This window comes from Chelonoidis abingdonii, chromosome 24 (assembly GCF_003597395.2).
Source record: "Chelonoidis abingdonii isolate Lonesome George chromosome 24, CheloAbing_2.0, whole genome shotgun sequence".
NCBI lineage: Eukaryota > Metazoa > Chordata > Testudines > Testudinidae > Chelonoidis > Chelonoidis abingdonii.
This window is the reverse complement of record NC_133792.1, coordinates 23,093,494-23,110,713: the sequence shown is the minus strand read 5'-3', so window position 1 is coordinate 23,110,713 and position 17,220 is coordinate 23,093,494. Positions and strand designations below refer to the sequence as shown.

Below are 17,220 nucleotides of genomic sequence, written 5' to 3'. Positions count from 1 at the left end.
CGGGCCAGTTTTGTGATGGAATACGTTCTTGACTCTGTCCAAGTTGCTAATGCATTTTAAGTGTCAGTCCATGTCTTCCTGATCTGGAAACATTTTGGATTCTATGTCTTCTTTTCAGAAGATCCAGTATTGTTGGATGTGTGCTTCACAGGAACTCACATTTCTAGGTCCCTGTAGAAATGTAGTGTATGTAGATCAGATTTCACAGGAGGATGTTTCAAGATAAATAACATTGTTGGTTGAAATACTATTAATTTTTCTCATCCAACTGTCTGAATACCTCATTAGAACATGCTCAGGACCATTACCTTGCTTCTTTGGCTGGTGGCAGCCTGGGTAGATGGAGAGAGAGAAGATCAAACTGAGGATCTGCTGACTAGATAGATAAATTTGGTACTTGGATATTCCACTTACTTATATGTGAATTTAAAAACTATATGTAGATAAAGTTCCCAGGTTGGATGGAAAAATTGATTGTTAAGGAAATATTTAAATTCCATTATTGAAACCACCAGCAGTGCGGTTAATGTTGCTTAAGAGGGGAAATGAAATCTGGCGGTCTTCTGCTTCTTGGGTACTTAAACAGCAAAAGCTACCAAGGGCTGTTCTTTTCAAAAAGAGGTTATGCTTTTCTTCTATTGTGCATCTGTGTACCATTGTAAGAAATGTAAACATAAACACTCAGCAACCAATGCTTTGACTTGGGGATTGGGAATAGAGTCAGAAACCTCATTCCAGCTGACCCTTGAGAAGAGGGTGTGTGCATTTGGGCTTATAGTGTGGAACTTTTTTGCCCATGTATACAAACAGAAAGTTGGAAAGATTTTTATTCCAGGAACAACATTCCAAATCTGTATCATTTTCATCCCTTTGTAATGGTTCTCTCATATGCTTATTTCCAGAAACCCTTCTGCTCCTCTGTCTTTTGTCCAGAAGACTTATAATTTCTAACTGAGTTCTGTAGCCCACAAAGTTCTTCCTCTAAAACTCTAGCTGGGCCTTTGAAGTGAAAAACCCAATAAAATTTCTGAAAGGTTCAAATGTCAGTCTTAGACTTAAATTTCCTAATCAGTTATCATTTTTTTCCATGCTAGACATCCACTTTCTTAGCAAATAAGTTTAGCCAAATATGTGTGGCCGTGTAGTCTGTCTATTTTGCCTTACAAAGATTGTTTTAAGATTTGAGCATCAGTTTGCTGTGGAGTTTGCTGCTCTTATGGTGTGTCTACACAGTCAATGTTAAAGCACTGCCGCGGCAGTGCTTAAACATGGCAGTATAGTCATGTTAGGCTGTGTAGAGCTCTCCCAGCACTGTAATAAAACCACCTCCACAAGGGGAATAGCTACCAGCACTGGGAGTGCAGCTCCCAGCGCTGTGGCACTATCTACACTGCCACAGCGCTGAAACTTGCATCACTTGGGGGGAGGGGGAGGTTCACACCCCTGAGTGAAGAAAGTTTTAGCCTGTAAGTGGCAGTGTAGACAAGGCCTTACACAAAATATTATATGGGTAGCCATCCAAAAGAAATAACAGGAAGTGGGATTTTTCTCAAAGCCTTGTGAGTGGGGGGGTGGGGGGTGGAGCCTGTATTAGAATCCTGGAAGTATTTTGTAATCTTTTGTGGTGTCCTGGAAATCCTAGAATTAAGGAAGAAAAGAATTCTAGCTTCCCTCTCACTCAGTTTATCTTTAACACTGTCCATTTTGCTAAAATGTAATCTCATTTGTGAATGATGGGTGTTGGAGGTGCTAAGGCAAAGCCAGAGATGGTAACGCAGATCCAAGATAGGCCTTACTAGCACTTCATCAACTGGAAGAGCCAACTTTCTGTTTGCTATTTAAACAAAATACTGAATTTTTAAAAAATTACTTATTTTGAGTCTTGATATGACTAGAAGTTGTGCTTTGAATCAGGATTGAAGGGGGAAACAAGAAGTAAATGAATGTTAGAAAACCTTGAAATATCTCCCTGGCTGAATGATCTAAAAGAATATTACAATTTCTCCAGAAATCACAGTACACAGGATTCTAAGAAACGTCCTTTTGCAAGTTAAAGATTTAATTAGAAGAAATGGAAAAACAAAAACAACAAATGTTAAACAACAAACTTCATGCGTGTGCGCATACACACACAGAGTGAGGAATAGGAGGAAACCACTTGCTTCTTTTAAAGTGTTTGGGGAATAATGTAGTTAGCAGAATGTTATGTTATGATTGATGTTCCTTATGGATAAGATTTGACTTCCCTCCCCCTCCTTTTCTTTCTTTGGTATTTTTTTAGAAAGTTAGAAATATGGCCCTGGAAGATGTGGTGATTCTTAATGTTGATACCAACACACTGGAAACTCCTTTTGATGATCTACAGAGCCTTCCCAGTGATGTGGTACGTATACATTGTTTGGATATTTTAAGCTACTGCATTACTAGAAATAGCAATCCTTTTTATCTGTTTAGTTTCTAACATGTATCTGATGATGGTGCCAAAGCCCCCATGTGTTCTGTTAAGTGAACTGCTTCCCCTGTCTTTATCTTTTTTGCCTGACAGAATTTAGCAATCTTTGAGGGATATGGAACTCAATAGAACATCAGGAGGCTGAAATGTAAGTTGCCTTTTGGTGACCCCTGAGTGACAGGGAAGCAAAGTTGACACTTTTGCTGGGAATGCTGCAACTTTGATTAAAATACCCAGTTAATATGTCGGATTCCAAGTCCTGTAAAAATTACAAAGTCTTGCAGGAAGAAAAGAAAGAACATGTATGACATATCTAATGTGAAACAAAACAAAACAAAAAAAAAACAAATTCAAGCAGATTTTTGGGGTGAAGCAGAGTGCTGTGGAAAGAGGGAATTTCAAGCCATCCTTATATGGTAAAAGAGCAATAAAGGACTGACATTTATTTTTAGAGATACCTTAATGAATCTTTTTCCCTGGTTTCCTCCAACTGGATCTCTGTATTTCTATCAGTGTCCTATTTTTTTTATAACATAATTTTGATATCCAGTCACTTGCTTCATAATCAGTTACTAAGGGCTTGTCTCCACTTACCGTGGATCGACACTGCGACGATCAGTCCACCAAGGGTCAATTTAGCAGGTTTATTCACGTAGCTGGAGTTGCGTAATATAGGTCGACTTAGCTCCGTAGTGTAGACTTGCCATAAGACTGTTTTGTGAAAATAATTCTAAACTATTATTCCTCTATATAGGCCTCCTTTCTCTGTATTGGTGGTGTACTTTAGTTCCATTTAAAATGTTTAAACTAATTTTAATGGTGTAGCATAAATGTTTGGTTCTTTAACTGTACTGAGACAAAGATGTGCCCAATTTACATTGCACTGTGTTGATGCCACCTGATAGTAGAGTATTAATGAAGCTAAAAGAGGAGATGAGTGGCAAAGTGTTTAGAGCAAGTGCACGAGAAGCCATGTCTAGTCCAGCTGGTGTCTTTTTGGGAGAAGACAGAAAAATCTGAGATTCTCTTACTAGTCACGCTCAAAATATTCAGTTAGCTATTAAGATCCATAATTTGTAAAGTGTTTCCTTTCACTTACTTAATGACCTAAATAAAATTCTGTCTTAGTGAGCAGTTGAATATGACATTGATGTGCAGGATACTTCAGAACATAATCTGGTTCTTTTGTGGTTTGGAAGAAGGAAACTCAAGTAAGGATTTCTCTGTAGCTTTTCAGTATTAGGGCTTGTCCACATTACCTGCTGGATTGAAGGGCAGTGAAAAATCCAGCGGGGGTCGATTTATCTTGTCTAGTGTAGACACAATAAATGGACTGCTGAGCACTCTCTCGTCGACTCCAGTACTCCACCAGGGCGAGAGGCACAGGTGGAGTTGACAGGACAGCGTCAGCCGTTGACTTACCATAGTGAAGACACCACAGTAAGTAGATCAAAGTATGTCAACTTCGGCTATGTTATTCATGTAACTTAGATTGATTTCTCTCTTCTCCACTCCCTCTGATGTAGACCAGGCCTTATATACAACAAGTGAATACTCTTCCATGCTTCGCCTTGTCATTCACCTGTTTGAAGCATAATTGTTGTTGCGTGGTGACCAAAATGCAGGCTGGTGTTGCAGCTCCTAAAAAGTGGCAGTGTAACATTTTCAAGATTTTTTCCCATAGGACCTGCGTGGAGCATTTTGAAAAATTTCTTTAAAAATTTCAGACTGAAAAAGGAGTACCTTCTATTTCACTCAAAGAATAGTCTTGTGTCCTGTGATGTCCATTTAATAGAGTACCAGACATTCATATGGAGGGCACTTGTCTTCGTTCCAGAGATGATTGGCATCAGAGTGATACTGAAATACTTTGCTCTGTCCCAATTTGTTGTGGAAAGGTGGATTCTCTTTGCTGATAATGTTGAGTTTTCTGCTGCAATTTTCAGCAGGATGATCGCAGACTGTGACTAATTTTTCAATAAAGGGAAGCCCTATTTCATTTTTGTAGTCGTCGTTGGATGTGTGAGTGCATTTTCCTGGTTAATGATGATTCTTGACTGTGAATCATTTAGCAGCAGGAAGTAGAAGAACAAACACCTACCTCCATCTACCCTCTTTCCCAGCATTAGCCTAGCACTTACTCAGTTAATCTGCACCAGTCCAGATCCTCAGATCAAAATAAAAACGTATAACTGTAGCTTGGCTGCTGTGGTGAAGGTCTGCTATCCAGATTGGATAGATAACTACCTACATAACACACATGTAATTTGTCCACAACATTGAAAAAACATGACTTCTGGCTGTGGGGCTTTGGAGCCTATAAAGAAGCAATGTTTTGAGTCCTGAGACACAGAGAGGTGAACATCGTAGCTGTTTGCCTAGATCATTAATATTCATGTAATTTTGATGTACAGAATATCCATCTTTTAGATATTCTGCACTAACATGGCACAGTTGTTCCAATCGCAGTGCAATAAACAGAGATAGGAGGAATCTGGAGAACGTCAACCCGTGTGCAAGCCTCTCAACACAATGCATCCACCCTTACTCATCACCAGCATATTTCAAGCATTCCTGGTAAGAATAACTCGACATGGGAGAAGTCATTTGTATTCACCCTGCATAGTTCAGTGCTAGGCCTGCCTGCTGCCTGCCAACTAGTTTCAAGAGAGGGATCGGCCTTTGTTGTGGGTGAGACCTCAGAATCCATTTCACACAGAACTCCAAACAGCCAAGAGTCAGAAATGACTTTGGTCACTGCCTGGCTGTATTCATGAAGCAAAATTTCAGAGGGAGAAAAAGTTCAGGATGTTGCTAGGCTGAGTCACTTTAAAGTCACTAAATGAAAGGAAGTGGAAGCATAACTAAAAACATCTGTTCTCACCCCTAGGGGTTCCAAGGGAGTTGTCATAAACAGATAGCTACGGGTTAATGTCTCTTTCACCTGTAAAGGGTTAACAAACAGTGACCTGCAACACCTGACCAGAGGACCAATCAGGAAACAAAATACTTTCAAATCTCAGTGGAGGGAAGCCTTTGTTTGTGGTTTGTTTGTGGTGTGCTCTCTGGGTCCTGAAAGGACTAGACGTCACCAGGTTCTTGCAATCTCCCTGCTACAGTCTCTTATATATTCAGAATAGGAGTATTAATAGTAGAGAAGGCTGGTTAGCTTTTTAAATTGTTCTGTATTTGCAAATGTCTGTTTAGTTGCTGGAAATATCTTAAATTGTATTTTTGCTGGGGAGGCTGTCTCTCTGGGTCTATTAAGCTGAAGACCCTGTAATAATTACATCTTGTATTTACCAGCCATTCTTATGGTTTCTTTCTTTATTAAATTTCCTTTTAAATAACCTAATTGATTTTTTGCTCTGGTTCCATGCTAAGGTATAAGTCTGTACTCACCAAGACGTGGTGGAGAAGAGAGAGAGAGGTACGGTGAAAGCCTCTTTTAAGATTCAAGAAGTTGAATCACTATCTTCCAGGAACTCAGGAGAAAGCCTAGAGAGGCAGACGGGAGGGAAAGAGTTACTTTCCTTTGTGTGGGATCCAGGGGGTCTGGATCTTGGGGGTCCCCAGGGAAGGTTTTGGGGAGACCAGAGTTTATCAGGCACTCAGAGTCCTGATTGGTGGCAGCGTATCAGATCTAAGCTGGTAATTAAGCTTAGAGGAATTCATGCTAGTACCTCATCTTTTGGACTCTAAGGTTCAGATTGGGGAAAGAATACTATGACAGGAGTAGCCTCCCAAATTGGGGATTGTTATCAGCAAGAGTGGCATATATCAAACTTCTAGAATCGGCACATTCAAAATGATGCCCCTACTCCTGAAGTGTTTCATTCCTCTTCTGGGATAAGTCAAAGGCATTGTTATAGCTTAATGCAGGTTACTTTGGATGATCAGTGTTTGCTGTAAGAACAATAATTTCCAGTTACCATAGCTTGGTGAGAGACTATCCATGTCCATTGGAAAGTGACTATTCCCTCAGGGCAGAAGCCAATCCGAGTAAGTTTCCCATTCATTGCACTGGGTAACTCATGCATGCTCACTGCTTGCCTCTGTGATATCTCTTCACTCCTCAGTAGTCTGCGATGTGACTCCTCCATTCATCCCATATATAGCCAGGTAGGCAGGAAGGAGTGAGTTATGTATGATTCTGTTCTCTCTGGCTTTTGCCAGCATTTCAGTTTATTAAAGTTATTTCAGTGCCTCTTTTTGGTATTAAATATCTCTTCATTTTGACTTTACTCTTTGCATCCAAATCTGCTAGCTGGTCATCACTCATGCTATTGTGCACAACCATGGAAATGTCAAACTTGTAAATTTCATAAAATTATGTAAGAAATGTCTGCATACAGCGAATCCTGAGCCTCATATGTATATATGATTTGTCAACAATCAAGTATTATTAAATTTTATGGGACTTCATTAAAAGAGCTATTGCAGGAGTACTGTAGAACATCAGAAGAGACTTCACCAATAAACCCAAAACTTCAAGCTTTGGAATGTAATAAATTTTAAGAGACTTCCTTCCTTTCATTATTTACTTTTTCTTCACGTTTATAACAGTAAAGAGTTGTATTTTATTAGTTCAAAATTCTTGATTCAGTTTTCTGCAGGTCTGTTTAAAAGCTACATTTTCTCTTAGAGGATGTTTGGAGCATTGCAGAGGAAGTGCTGCTAGCAAATTCAATTAACTGGCATGACACAAATAATGTACATAGTATATTTTTTTCACAACTGCTGTATAAACACACAGCTGGGTTGAATATGTTTGGTAACAAAGACTTAACTTGAATCATTTTGCTTTGTGTAGTTAATGTTTGGAATCAGTGTTCCTGTCTTATTCCTCATTTGTATTGCTCCTTGTTTCATTATTTTAGTTATCTAGATAATTAATTGTTCTCCTCTAGATCTTTTCCTTTCCTTTAAACTGTTTAATATTAGGATCTGACCACTAGAGAGCAGCTGTTTTTCTTTGCAAGAAGTGAATTTGTCTGTTCTTTCATGCATCCTGTGTTTGGAACTGTAAGTGGATCAAGTTGTTCATCACAGCAGGGAGACTGTGAAGCTGATCTATTATATACACTTTCTTCGAGGGGGGAGGGGAAGAAAAAATGGGAGATTCTGGTGTGTCTGTCTCTCCACTGGGCTCACTCCACATGGATGCATTTGTGATCTGTTGGGGGCTATGGAAGGCTGTTAGCTGAGGGACTAAAAATATCGCTAACAGTTCCACAGTCATGAATGGCTGTTAAAGTAAACCATGCTTTCAGTTTTGCAAGGTAATGTGAGCAGTGAGCACTTCATTAACTCTTGAATATATGCAAAATTTACTTTGGTGAATTAAATCCATTTGCATTATGCAGAGATGAGTAACATTTACTTTGATGTGTTCACTGGCATGCTGTTCATGCAATAGAAAATTTTAATAGTCTGCTTGTTTTTCTGAACAACTCTTTTTGCTACATGGAAAAAAGAATCCCTTAAGTCCTGTGATTTTGCTGGAGACTTTTTCTGAGAGCCATACTTGGGTCTCACGATAATGACATTGCTTCCCAAACTGTGGTCTTTCCATGGTTCAGAGTGAGGTTTTTTTACCGTTTCAGTCCTCGTATCTGAGTGAAAATGGGCTATTGTGAAATGTCTCTCCAGTGAATGTGCATGTTACAGAGGTTGGATAACCTTGCGATAGTTCCAGTAGAATCAGATTAAACACCTAACACAGAATGTCAGTGCTTTGCTCTGGCTTGACTCGACTGTACCTTCTAGCTATCAGACTTCCAGAATTGCCCAGGTCAGCTCCTTTGAAAATCAAGGTGCAAACATCTGCATTAGTAGGTAAATGTTTGAAATGCTAAAGTCTGTCTCTGCTCAACTTTGTGTTTTGTGATATTGCTTCATGTTGCTAATGATATGAGAGTGACAGCACTTTGAATAGCAATATTACTTTTAAAATTGTCAATATTAAGAAAGGAGGTTTATTAAGAACTGTGATTATCTTCCAGTTGCATTTGCTGCTGGCATGTTTCCTACATACCTCTCTATGAGAAACAGCAGTGGCTGAGGAAGTCAGTTTTTCTGCTTTTGTATGCTTTGTACAGCCCCTATTGATTTATTTTTAAGTATTTCAAATGATAAGAGTGTCACACTGGAGTCTTAGTTGTAGACATCAGAGCTTCATATTATAAAAGTATAATTACTTTAGTGCAAGAAATAAAAATATGAAGTTTAATCTTTCATTGTGCAAAGTTTATTAGATTAAGGTCATTGATTTGTGATGCCCTGTATATTGCACTAAGGCGATCTTACTCATGATATGTATTTGAGTGCTTGAAATTGGCTTCTGATTATTTTTGGCTGTCTGTAAATAATTTTTTGCATAGTATTCATATCCCATTTATTAGCAACCTTTCACAATTAGATGCTCTTACACTTTACTGTTTGTTTCTCCACTTCATGGGAACTGAAACATGTTTTTTGAGAGATAGCAACACTAACTTCTGTTTCTCAATTGCAAATCCATTTTTGAAAGGTAACTTCCATTTATATTTTCTTTTTTTCTGTTTGCAAGAGAATGTTTCTTTATTCATGTTGACAACTGAAAAGCCTTGGACCTAATTAAAAGAATTTCCACTAGCACCTTTACTGAACCATTTCATTATGCTGCATTGCACAGATTGCATTTTGAAACATGGTGATAGTTTCAATCTGACCTTTAAACCTGAACTGCCAGAAGTATAAAAATCTTCTTTAAAAACACTCCCAGTGTAGGTTGTATGTATATGTGGCTGTTAGATATAATCTTTATATTGAGTGGTCACCATCTTATTATAAAAAAGAAAAAGCATTACCATCTCTTTAGGCAGAATACCAATCGCAGTTCAGTTTATTCAGTCTACTTTGTTTTATGTATTAATTTATTCTAGAGTAAACAAAGGAGCAGCTTTACTTTTGTTGACTCATCAGTTTCTCTAAATACATTATTTTTAATGCTTTGTTATTTAAGCTACGTTATTTTATATTAGTGTAAAAGGTGGTTATTGTGGTAGACTTGATTGAAATGAGTAAATGTGTGAATCCATCAAATAAGCAGTCCGTAATACCATGTTAAATTTAATTTTAAAGGAGGTGCAAAACTCTCCTCTTATACACACCACACAGGAATGGGTTTATTAATTTTTTTACCCGGGTCTTTATCAGTAAATAGTTAACACCTTCTATCTGCGGAGCTCAGTCATTTAGAAATGCTAATTTATTAAGCCTCACAACCCCCAGTGAGGTCTGTTGTTATTCTTCTGCTTTCATAAATGAGGAACCGAAGATGCAGAGGGGTTATGACTTGCCTTAAGCCACATTAAAAGCCTGTCAGAGAGCCAGGATTAGAATCTAGATCTTCTGACTGCAATTCTTGTACTTTAGCATCAAGCACATCTTTCCCCAAGTTTACACTAATAAAAAACACACTAACAATTTTCTGGGTTGATGATGAGATACTTTCAAGATGTAGCTGCAGCGCAATCTTTTAAGAGAGAAATAAATTAAAATAACCTATTTTTATGCTAACATAGAAAGCAAAAGTCAAGAAAATAAAAGTTACAGCAGTCAAACATGGGTGAGTTACAGATGAAAATAATAATTTTGCTTTTTTGTATCCTGTTCAGACTTGAAAATCTGATGGAGCTGTTATTACATCTGGCCTATTGAGAGCGAGCTTTTTCAGGGGATTATGGTTTCAATTAAAGGAAATGAGCCGTAGATTATGGACATGATAGACCCCTAAAACTGTTATGGTCTGTCATGTTAGTATGTGCTTAGAGGCTCATTAATGCATGGATCGTTTACATAAACTATAGCATTTGGATTTATAAGCAATGCTGTACACTTCCTTAATTCTCCATCTTATAGGTTGTAATAGTAATGTTAGTCCTCTTATGACAGAATCCTTGTAGTGCTTCAGAAAACATTAAAAATAAATATACAGAAATCTCTCTTTGTAACTGTAAATTTGTAAGCTCAACACGAGCAAGTTAAACATATTAGCATGGGTTCCATTTCCTGCAGTCCATATTGTAGCATGTACCAGCGAAAAAGACATTACCTTTTTAGATTCTGAGAAAAATAAAGAAAAATTAGAAAGAAGGTGAATGTTTAAATAGGACAGCAGAATTGCAAGTTTCAAGAAAAGCTGTTCAGTGAGGCCAAGCCCCTACTCATTGAGTAGACAATAAACAGGATTACACAGAGACATTGCATATATTGTATTTCTAGTGCTCTTAAAAATCCTCAGACTTCTTTATGGTTCCTGGCTTTTCTATGGGTGTTCCTAGCCAAAAGCTTGTCTTTTGAGCAGCAGTGCACACTGGTAGCAAAAGTATTTAGACAGAGATCCTTTGGTAGAGTTTTGGAGACAGAGCTATGATACCTGGGAAAAAACATTGAGATCTTCAAGGTAAATTGGGAAATCATATCTATCATGTGAGCTGATGGGCTATTTGAGAAGGTATGGCCAGTCATACCTACTCGAGCAGGCAGGAGAATCTCAGCACTAAAAACCTGGAGAGGAATTGGTTCGTGGCTGAGATTTCATTAGTGATTCTTGCACAGAATGCAGCAAACAGTATTGTCCCAATAAGTATCTCAAGATGGCACCTAAAGCTGAAGCAAAAGAAGGCTTTGATGTTTAGGCTTACGTCATATAGCTATTTCTATTACATTTATCAGTATGAATTTGTTGCAGCCATTCATTTTCTTTTGTAAATCAAGAGGACTGTTGGTTTCCTATACCCATTTTACCTCTGAAATCTACCCTCCATCCCATCTGTGGGACATTTTTCTGTCTTAAGCTGTAGCATTCTGTGTCATGTAAGGCAAAGGAAGCAGTAGCTCAGTGTCTTTCAGGAGTATGTGGTATTAGTACTCCTATATCTTCTGTCTTTTCACCAATTTCACTCCTGTGACATCTGTTTCAAAGGGCTTGTCTTCACTACAGCTGCTGGTCAATTTAAATTAGTAGCATAACTCAAGTTGACGTCACTTAGATCTACTGACTGTGGGGTCTACACTTCGCTGTGTCGATGGGATATGCGTTGCCACTGACATTGCTTCCAGCTCTCATTGAGGTGGAGTGCAGAAATTGATGGGAGAGTGCTCTACCATCAATTGAGCGGGTCTGCACTAGACTCACTAAATCAGCAGTCAGCAACCTTTCAGAAGTGCTGTGCCGAGTCTTCATTTATTCATTCTAATTTAAGGTTTTGTTTGCCAGTAATACATTTTAACATTTTTAGAAGATCTCTTTCTATAAGTCTATAATATATAACTAAACTATTGTTGTATGTAAAGTAAATAAGATTTTTAAAATGTTTAAGAAGTTTCATTTAAAATTTTTAAAATGCAGAGCCCCCCAGATTGGTGGTCAGGACCTGGGCAGTGTGAGTGCCGCTGAAAATCAGCTCACGTGCCACCTTTGGCATGCCTGCCATAGGTTGCCTTCCCCTGCGCTAAATCAATGCCACTGCATCGTTTGCAGCAGCACTGATTTAGCTGTACGGTGAAGACAAGGCCAAAGAGGGAACTTATCCTGTCCCAGCATCTTCAACACCAAAAATTGCTGCTGATGAAACTATTTGTTAATGGTTTGGTTGTAGTCATTGCAGCTCAGACACAGCAAGTTAAACATTAATGTGTGGAGAGGGTTTTTTTAGTCTTAATTCTCTGCTTGTGTTTGAGAAGCAAAAATGCTGTCAGTAACAATAATATGTAGATATACAACCTTACATCAGAAGTTATTGAGCTGCAAGCACTAAAAAGAAAAGACATCAAACTAAGTCACAACCTATTTATATATGAGAAATTTTGAAGTACAGGAAATGGTAATGGGTAATCCTTCAAAACTGCAGCCCTTGGACTATGGATAGAAGGCCAAAGAATATTCGGGTAACCTGAATGCTTCGATAGTTTTTAAATTTGCCTATGTAAGAGGATATACAGTTGATATTTGCTTAGTTACTATCAGTGAGTATTTCTTTGTGTAAATAGTAATGAGACCATTAGGACTATGTTCACCTGAAGTGCAGCTCTGTGAATCTGAGGTAATTAAACACCTCCAATATGAAAGAGAAAGGGCAGTGAAGGTTAAATGAGGAATAATCTGATGCACAGGTGGTGTAGAGCCTTTGAGAAGCAGGAAGAAAAGAGCCTCAGTTGATACTGACCATTTCAAAGAATGGAAATGTCACCATTGTCATTGGGAGATGCTTTTGTCATTTTTATAGGTTTTCTTTTTACTTGGTTAAAAACATGTCATTTAGAATTTCAGTTCAAGCTTTTAAAATACATTAAGGGATATGAGTGTGGTGACTCAGTCTTGATATCCTCAATCTTTTATTTCATATTTTTATTATGTAATCAGGATTGGGAACCTATTGTGGTAGGCATTCTACATGCATGCAGAATTTATTCCCTACATATTTTAGCTTTTTTTAGAATAAACTTACACAAAGCTACATATCTATCCCAAAATGTTTATAAACTACTAATAAAATATTTGTGGAATTTCATTTATATGGCAAGCATTAGTATTAAACTTTTTTTCAGTACCATTCACAAAAGGAAAAAATATTTAATAGTCTTATACTTAAACTCCAGCGAGAAAACACAGCTCTTTGGGCCTGCTTATGATTTCTTGTTCCCGCACTAATTAACTAATGACCTTCTTGTCAAATGTTTTTCTGTACTTGTTTTTATAGAATTACGCTGGGCAGGCAAAGGGACCATGTTAACAATCCTATATTGAATAAAAAGAGCATCTAAACTGTGATATGTACTGTGATCATGTCTGGCCAAAATAACAGGGATGATGTATCTTGTGTAATACTTCATCAAACATTGTGCATGATGTTTACAAATCCTTAATTCCTTCTCATCTCAAGGTATGATGCTTCCTTAATCTGACTTTAATTGCAGCTAAATATCACCTGTGCACGTTTGCCTCATACATCGGCATTTTAACTTCCTTAGGGTTGAAATGGTAGAGTTAAAAACTAGAGTTGGTTGGAAATTTTCCAATGAAACAATTTCATCGAAAAATGCCAATTTATGGGACCCCAAATGTTTTGCAAAAACACTTCAGGTTCCACAGATTTTTATCAAATCACAAGCAGGGTTCCAATAGAACCTTGTCTGGAGTTGGCTGGCTGCTGGAGAGCCTTCCAGGCTTCCAAGATCCATGGCTTCTGCGCCCTTGTAGGCTCCCTGCCACCAGAGCTGGGAGTGTGGAAACCCTGGCTCAGACTATGGCTCTCAAGGTCTAGATTCATGGCATCATAGTAGGGAGCCTGGAAGCAACGTGAAATGTAAATACATCATGACAGTTTCACTTAGGCGCTCTTTTATTTTATTTTTTTTTAACTCTCTGGTTGGTTTCCCGCAAACTGGAAATGATGAATTTCAGCCAGGTCTAATTGAAATGCATGTTCTTTTGTGACAATGACATGCTTACACCCTGAAGAAGACTAACTCCTAGAGCATGTGGTGGTTGTAGGAGGCGCAGCGATATCTGCCTTGAGTCATTAGGGACTTCTCCTTTTGGAAATTTCAAAATAACATTTCAGCAGAGTGCAGAGGCTCTTACAGACGCTATAATGAAGCAAGAGGAACTGTCAGTCCATTCATCTGTATGCATGTTTATGGGTGCAATAAATATAAAAATAAATAAATAGATATTACAAAAAATCTACACACCTCTCTCTTCCTACCAGCTCGTTAGTTAGAAGAAACTAATTACAACTGTCCTCCATTGTTGTGTGAATTCCACAACTAAAATAATTGCACAGGCTTTCACTCACCTTTGCAGAAAGCCTGCCGAACAGTCAGTGGGGTCCCTGGATGATCAAATTGCTAAGGCAGCACTCGTGGAAGATAAGGCCATTGTGGAGAAGCTAAATGAATTATTTGCATTGATCACTGCAGTGATCCCCACACCTAAGCCATTCTTTTTAGATGACAAATCCTGAGGAGCTTTCTCAGATTGAGATGTCAATAGGGACGAGGTTTTGGAGTAAATTGATAAATTAAACAGCGATAAATCACCAGGACCATATGATATTCACTCAAAAGTTCTGAAGGAAGTGAAATATGAAATTCCGGAACTATTGACTGTGGTATGTAATATGTTGATTACGTCAGCTTCTGTACAAGATGGCTGGAGGGTAGCTAATGTAACACCTATTTTAAAAAAAATTTCAGAGGCGATCTGGCAATTGCAGGATGGTAAGGCCAACTTCAGTCCCAGCAAATTGGTTAGTAAAAAACAAAATTATCAGGCGCACAGATAAAAACAACACAGCTTTTGTAAAGCTAAATCGTGCCTCACCAATCTACTAGATAGAATTCTTTGAGGGAGTCAACAAGCATGTGGACTGGGGGATTCAGTTGGTATAGAGTACTTGAACTTTCAGAAAGCCTTTGACAGTGTCCCTCATCAAAGGCTCTTAAGCAAACTAAGCAGCCGTGGGATAAGGGGGAAGGTCTTGTCATGAATCAGTAACTGGTTAAAAGATAGGAAACAAAGGGTAGGAATAAATTGTCAGTTTTCACAACAGAGAAAAGTAAATAGTGGGGTCCTGCCAAGGATCTGTACTAGGACAAGCGCTGTTCAGCATATTCGTATATGATCTGGGAAAAGGGGTGAGCAGAGAGGTGGAGAGTTTGCAGATAGTTCAGTCCAAAGCTGACTACAAAGAATTACAATGGGATCTCACTGGACTGAGTGACAAAATGGCAGATTAAATTCAATATTGAAAAGTGCAAAGTAATGTACATGGGGAAAAAATGATCCCAGGTAGACATACAGAATGATGAGGTCTAAATTAGCTGCTACCGCTCAAGAACAAGATCTTGGAGTTGTCATAGATAGTTCTCTGAAAACATCCACTCAATTTGCAGCAGCAGTCAAAAAGGCTTACCGAATGTTAGGAACCATTAGGAAAGGATAGATAATAAACCAGAATATATCATGCTGCCACTATACAAATCCATGGTATGCCCACACCATGAAAAGTGCATGCAGTTCTGGTCATCTCATCTTGAAAAAGATATATTAGAATTTGAAAAGGTGCAGAGAAGGACACCCCCAATCATTTTGGTTATGGAACAACTTCCATATGGGGAGAGATTAAAAAGACTCAGTGGAAATGTTCAGCTTAGAAAAGAGATTAGCATATCACCCATTAGCTGAGTTCTTTAAAAATCAACAATGATATGGAGAAAGTGAATAGGAAAATGTTTATCCCTTCCCAGAACACAAGAACTAGGGTCACCCAATGACATTAACAGGCAGCGGTTTTAAAACTGAACAAAGGAAGTATTTCTTCACACAATGCACAGTCAACATTTGGAACTTGTTGCCATGGGATATTGTGAAGGCCAAAAGTACAAGTGGGTTCAAAGAAGAATAAGAGAAATCATGGTGAATAGGTCCATTAATGGCTATTAGTCAAGATGCATAGGGATGCAACTCAATGCTCAAGGTGTCCCTAAACCTGCAGCTGCCACGGGCAGGGACTGGGTGACAGGATGGATCACCTGATAAGTTTCCTTGTTCTGTTGTTTCCCTCTGAAGCATCTGTCACTGGCTGCTGTCAGAGACAGGATACTGGTCTCAGTGGGACATTGGTCTGACCCATTATGGCTGTTGTTGTTTGCTGAAACTAAGAGAATGAAGTTCATTGGTGGGTCCAGAGGGGGAATGTGTGCAACTGTACAGACTACCTTGAAAGAACACCAAAATCCTTATAGCTTTAAACATTTAACAATAGATGAAAATAAGGCAGGCTTTAAAAAACATGTCCTTATCTTCCTGCAGTCCTGCCAGCAGGCTTCCAAGCAGAATGTGATCATCTGCTAGTGGGCCAAAACAAGTACCTGAAATGCAATTCCCTTAGGACTGAAAACTCCAGGATTGTACTCTGTGTCCTTCTTCCTCACAGGAGCAGCAGATGCTGAGACACTTTGTGAAACTTCTTTGGCTAGTTCCCAGTTCAGTAAGTTATTTGTTTATGCTATGAGAATGATCTAGGACTGTTGTGTACTTACAGGTTTCTGCACTTAAGAACAGATTAAAGAAGGTCTCCACAACTACTGGGGATGGTGTGGCAAGAGCATTCCTAAAAGCCCAGGCCTCTTTCTTTGGGAGCTACAGAAATGCACTGAAAATTGAACCCGTAAGTAGGTCATCAATATGTTAACACAAATGCAGATGTGTAGCGGCGGTGGAAATTGCCCATAAGCTGTTCATATGCATAAGGAATAGAGTGGTGAATAATACTAAGGATACTATGAGCTGCCAAGTGATTAAAAAATTAATTATGATTAATCGCACAATTAATTGCACTGTTGTTAATAGAATACCATTTAAATACTTTTGGATGTTTTCTACATTTTCAGATATATTGATTTCAATTACAACACAATACAAAGTGTTCAGTGTTCACTTTATATTTCTTTTTTATTACAAATATTTACATTGTAAAAAACAAAAGAAATAGTATTTTTCAGTTCACCTAATACAGATACTGTAATGCAATCTCTTTATCATGAAAGTTGAACTTATAAATGTAGAATTATGTAAAAAAAACCCTGCATTCAAAAACAAAACAATGTTAAACTTTAGAGCCTACAAGTCCACTCAGTCCTACTTTTTGTTCAGCCAGTCGCTCAGACAAGCAAGGTTGTTTACATTTGCAGGAGATAATGCTGCTCTCTTCTTG

General features: G+C 38.3%; 1 protein-coding gene across 11 annotated transcripts in view; it reads left to right on the top strand.

The window, feature by feature from the left end:
* DENND1A (DENN domain containing 1A) overlaps positions 1-17,220 on the top strand; it is a 365,450-nt gene that overhangs the window by 226,699 nt on the left and 121,531 nt on the right. For all 11 annotated transcript variants that reach the window (XM_032767499.2, XM_032767498.2, XM_032767497.2 and 8 more), the window contains 2 exons: positions 2,282-2,383; positions 16,549-16,674. In XM_032767499.2, coding sequence (XP_032623390.1) covers positions 2,282-2,383; positions 16,549-16,674 — 228 coding nt within the window. The remainder of the gene's footprint in view (positions 1-2,281; positions 2,384-16,548; positions 16,675-17,220) is intronic.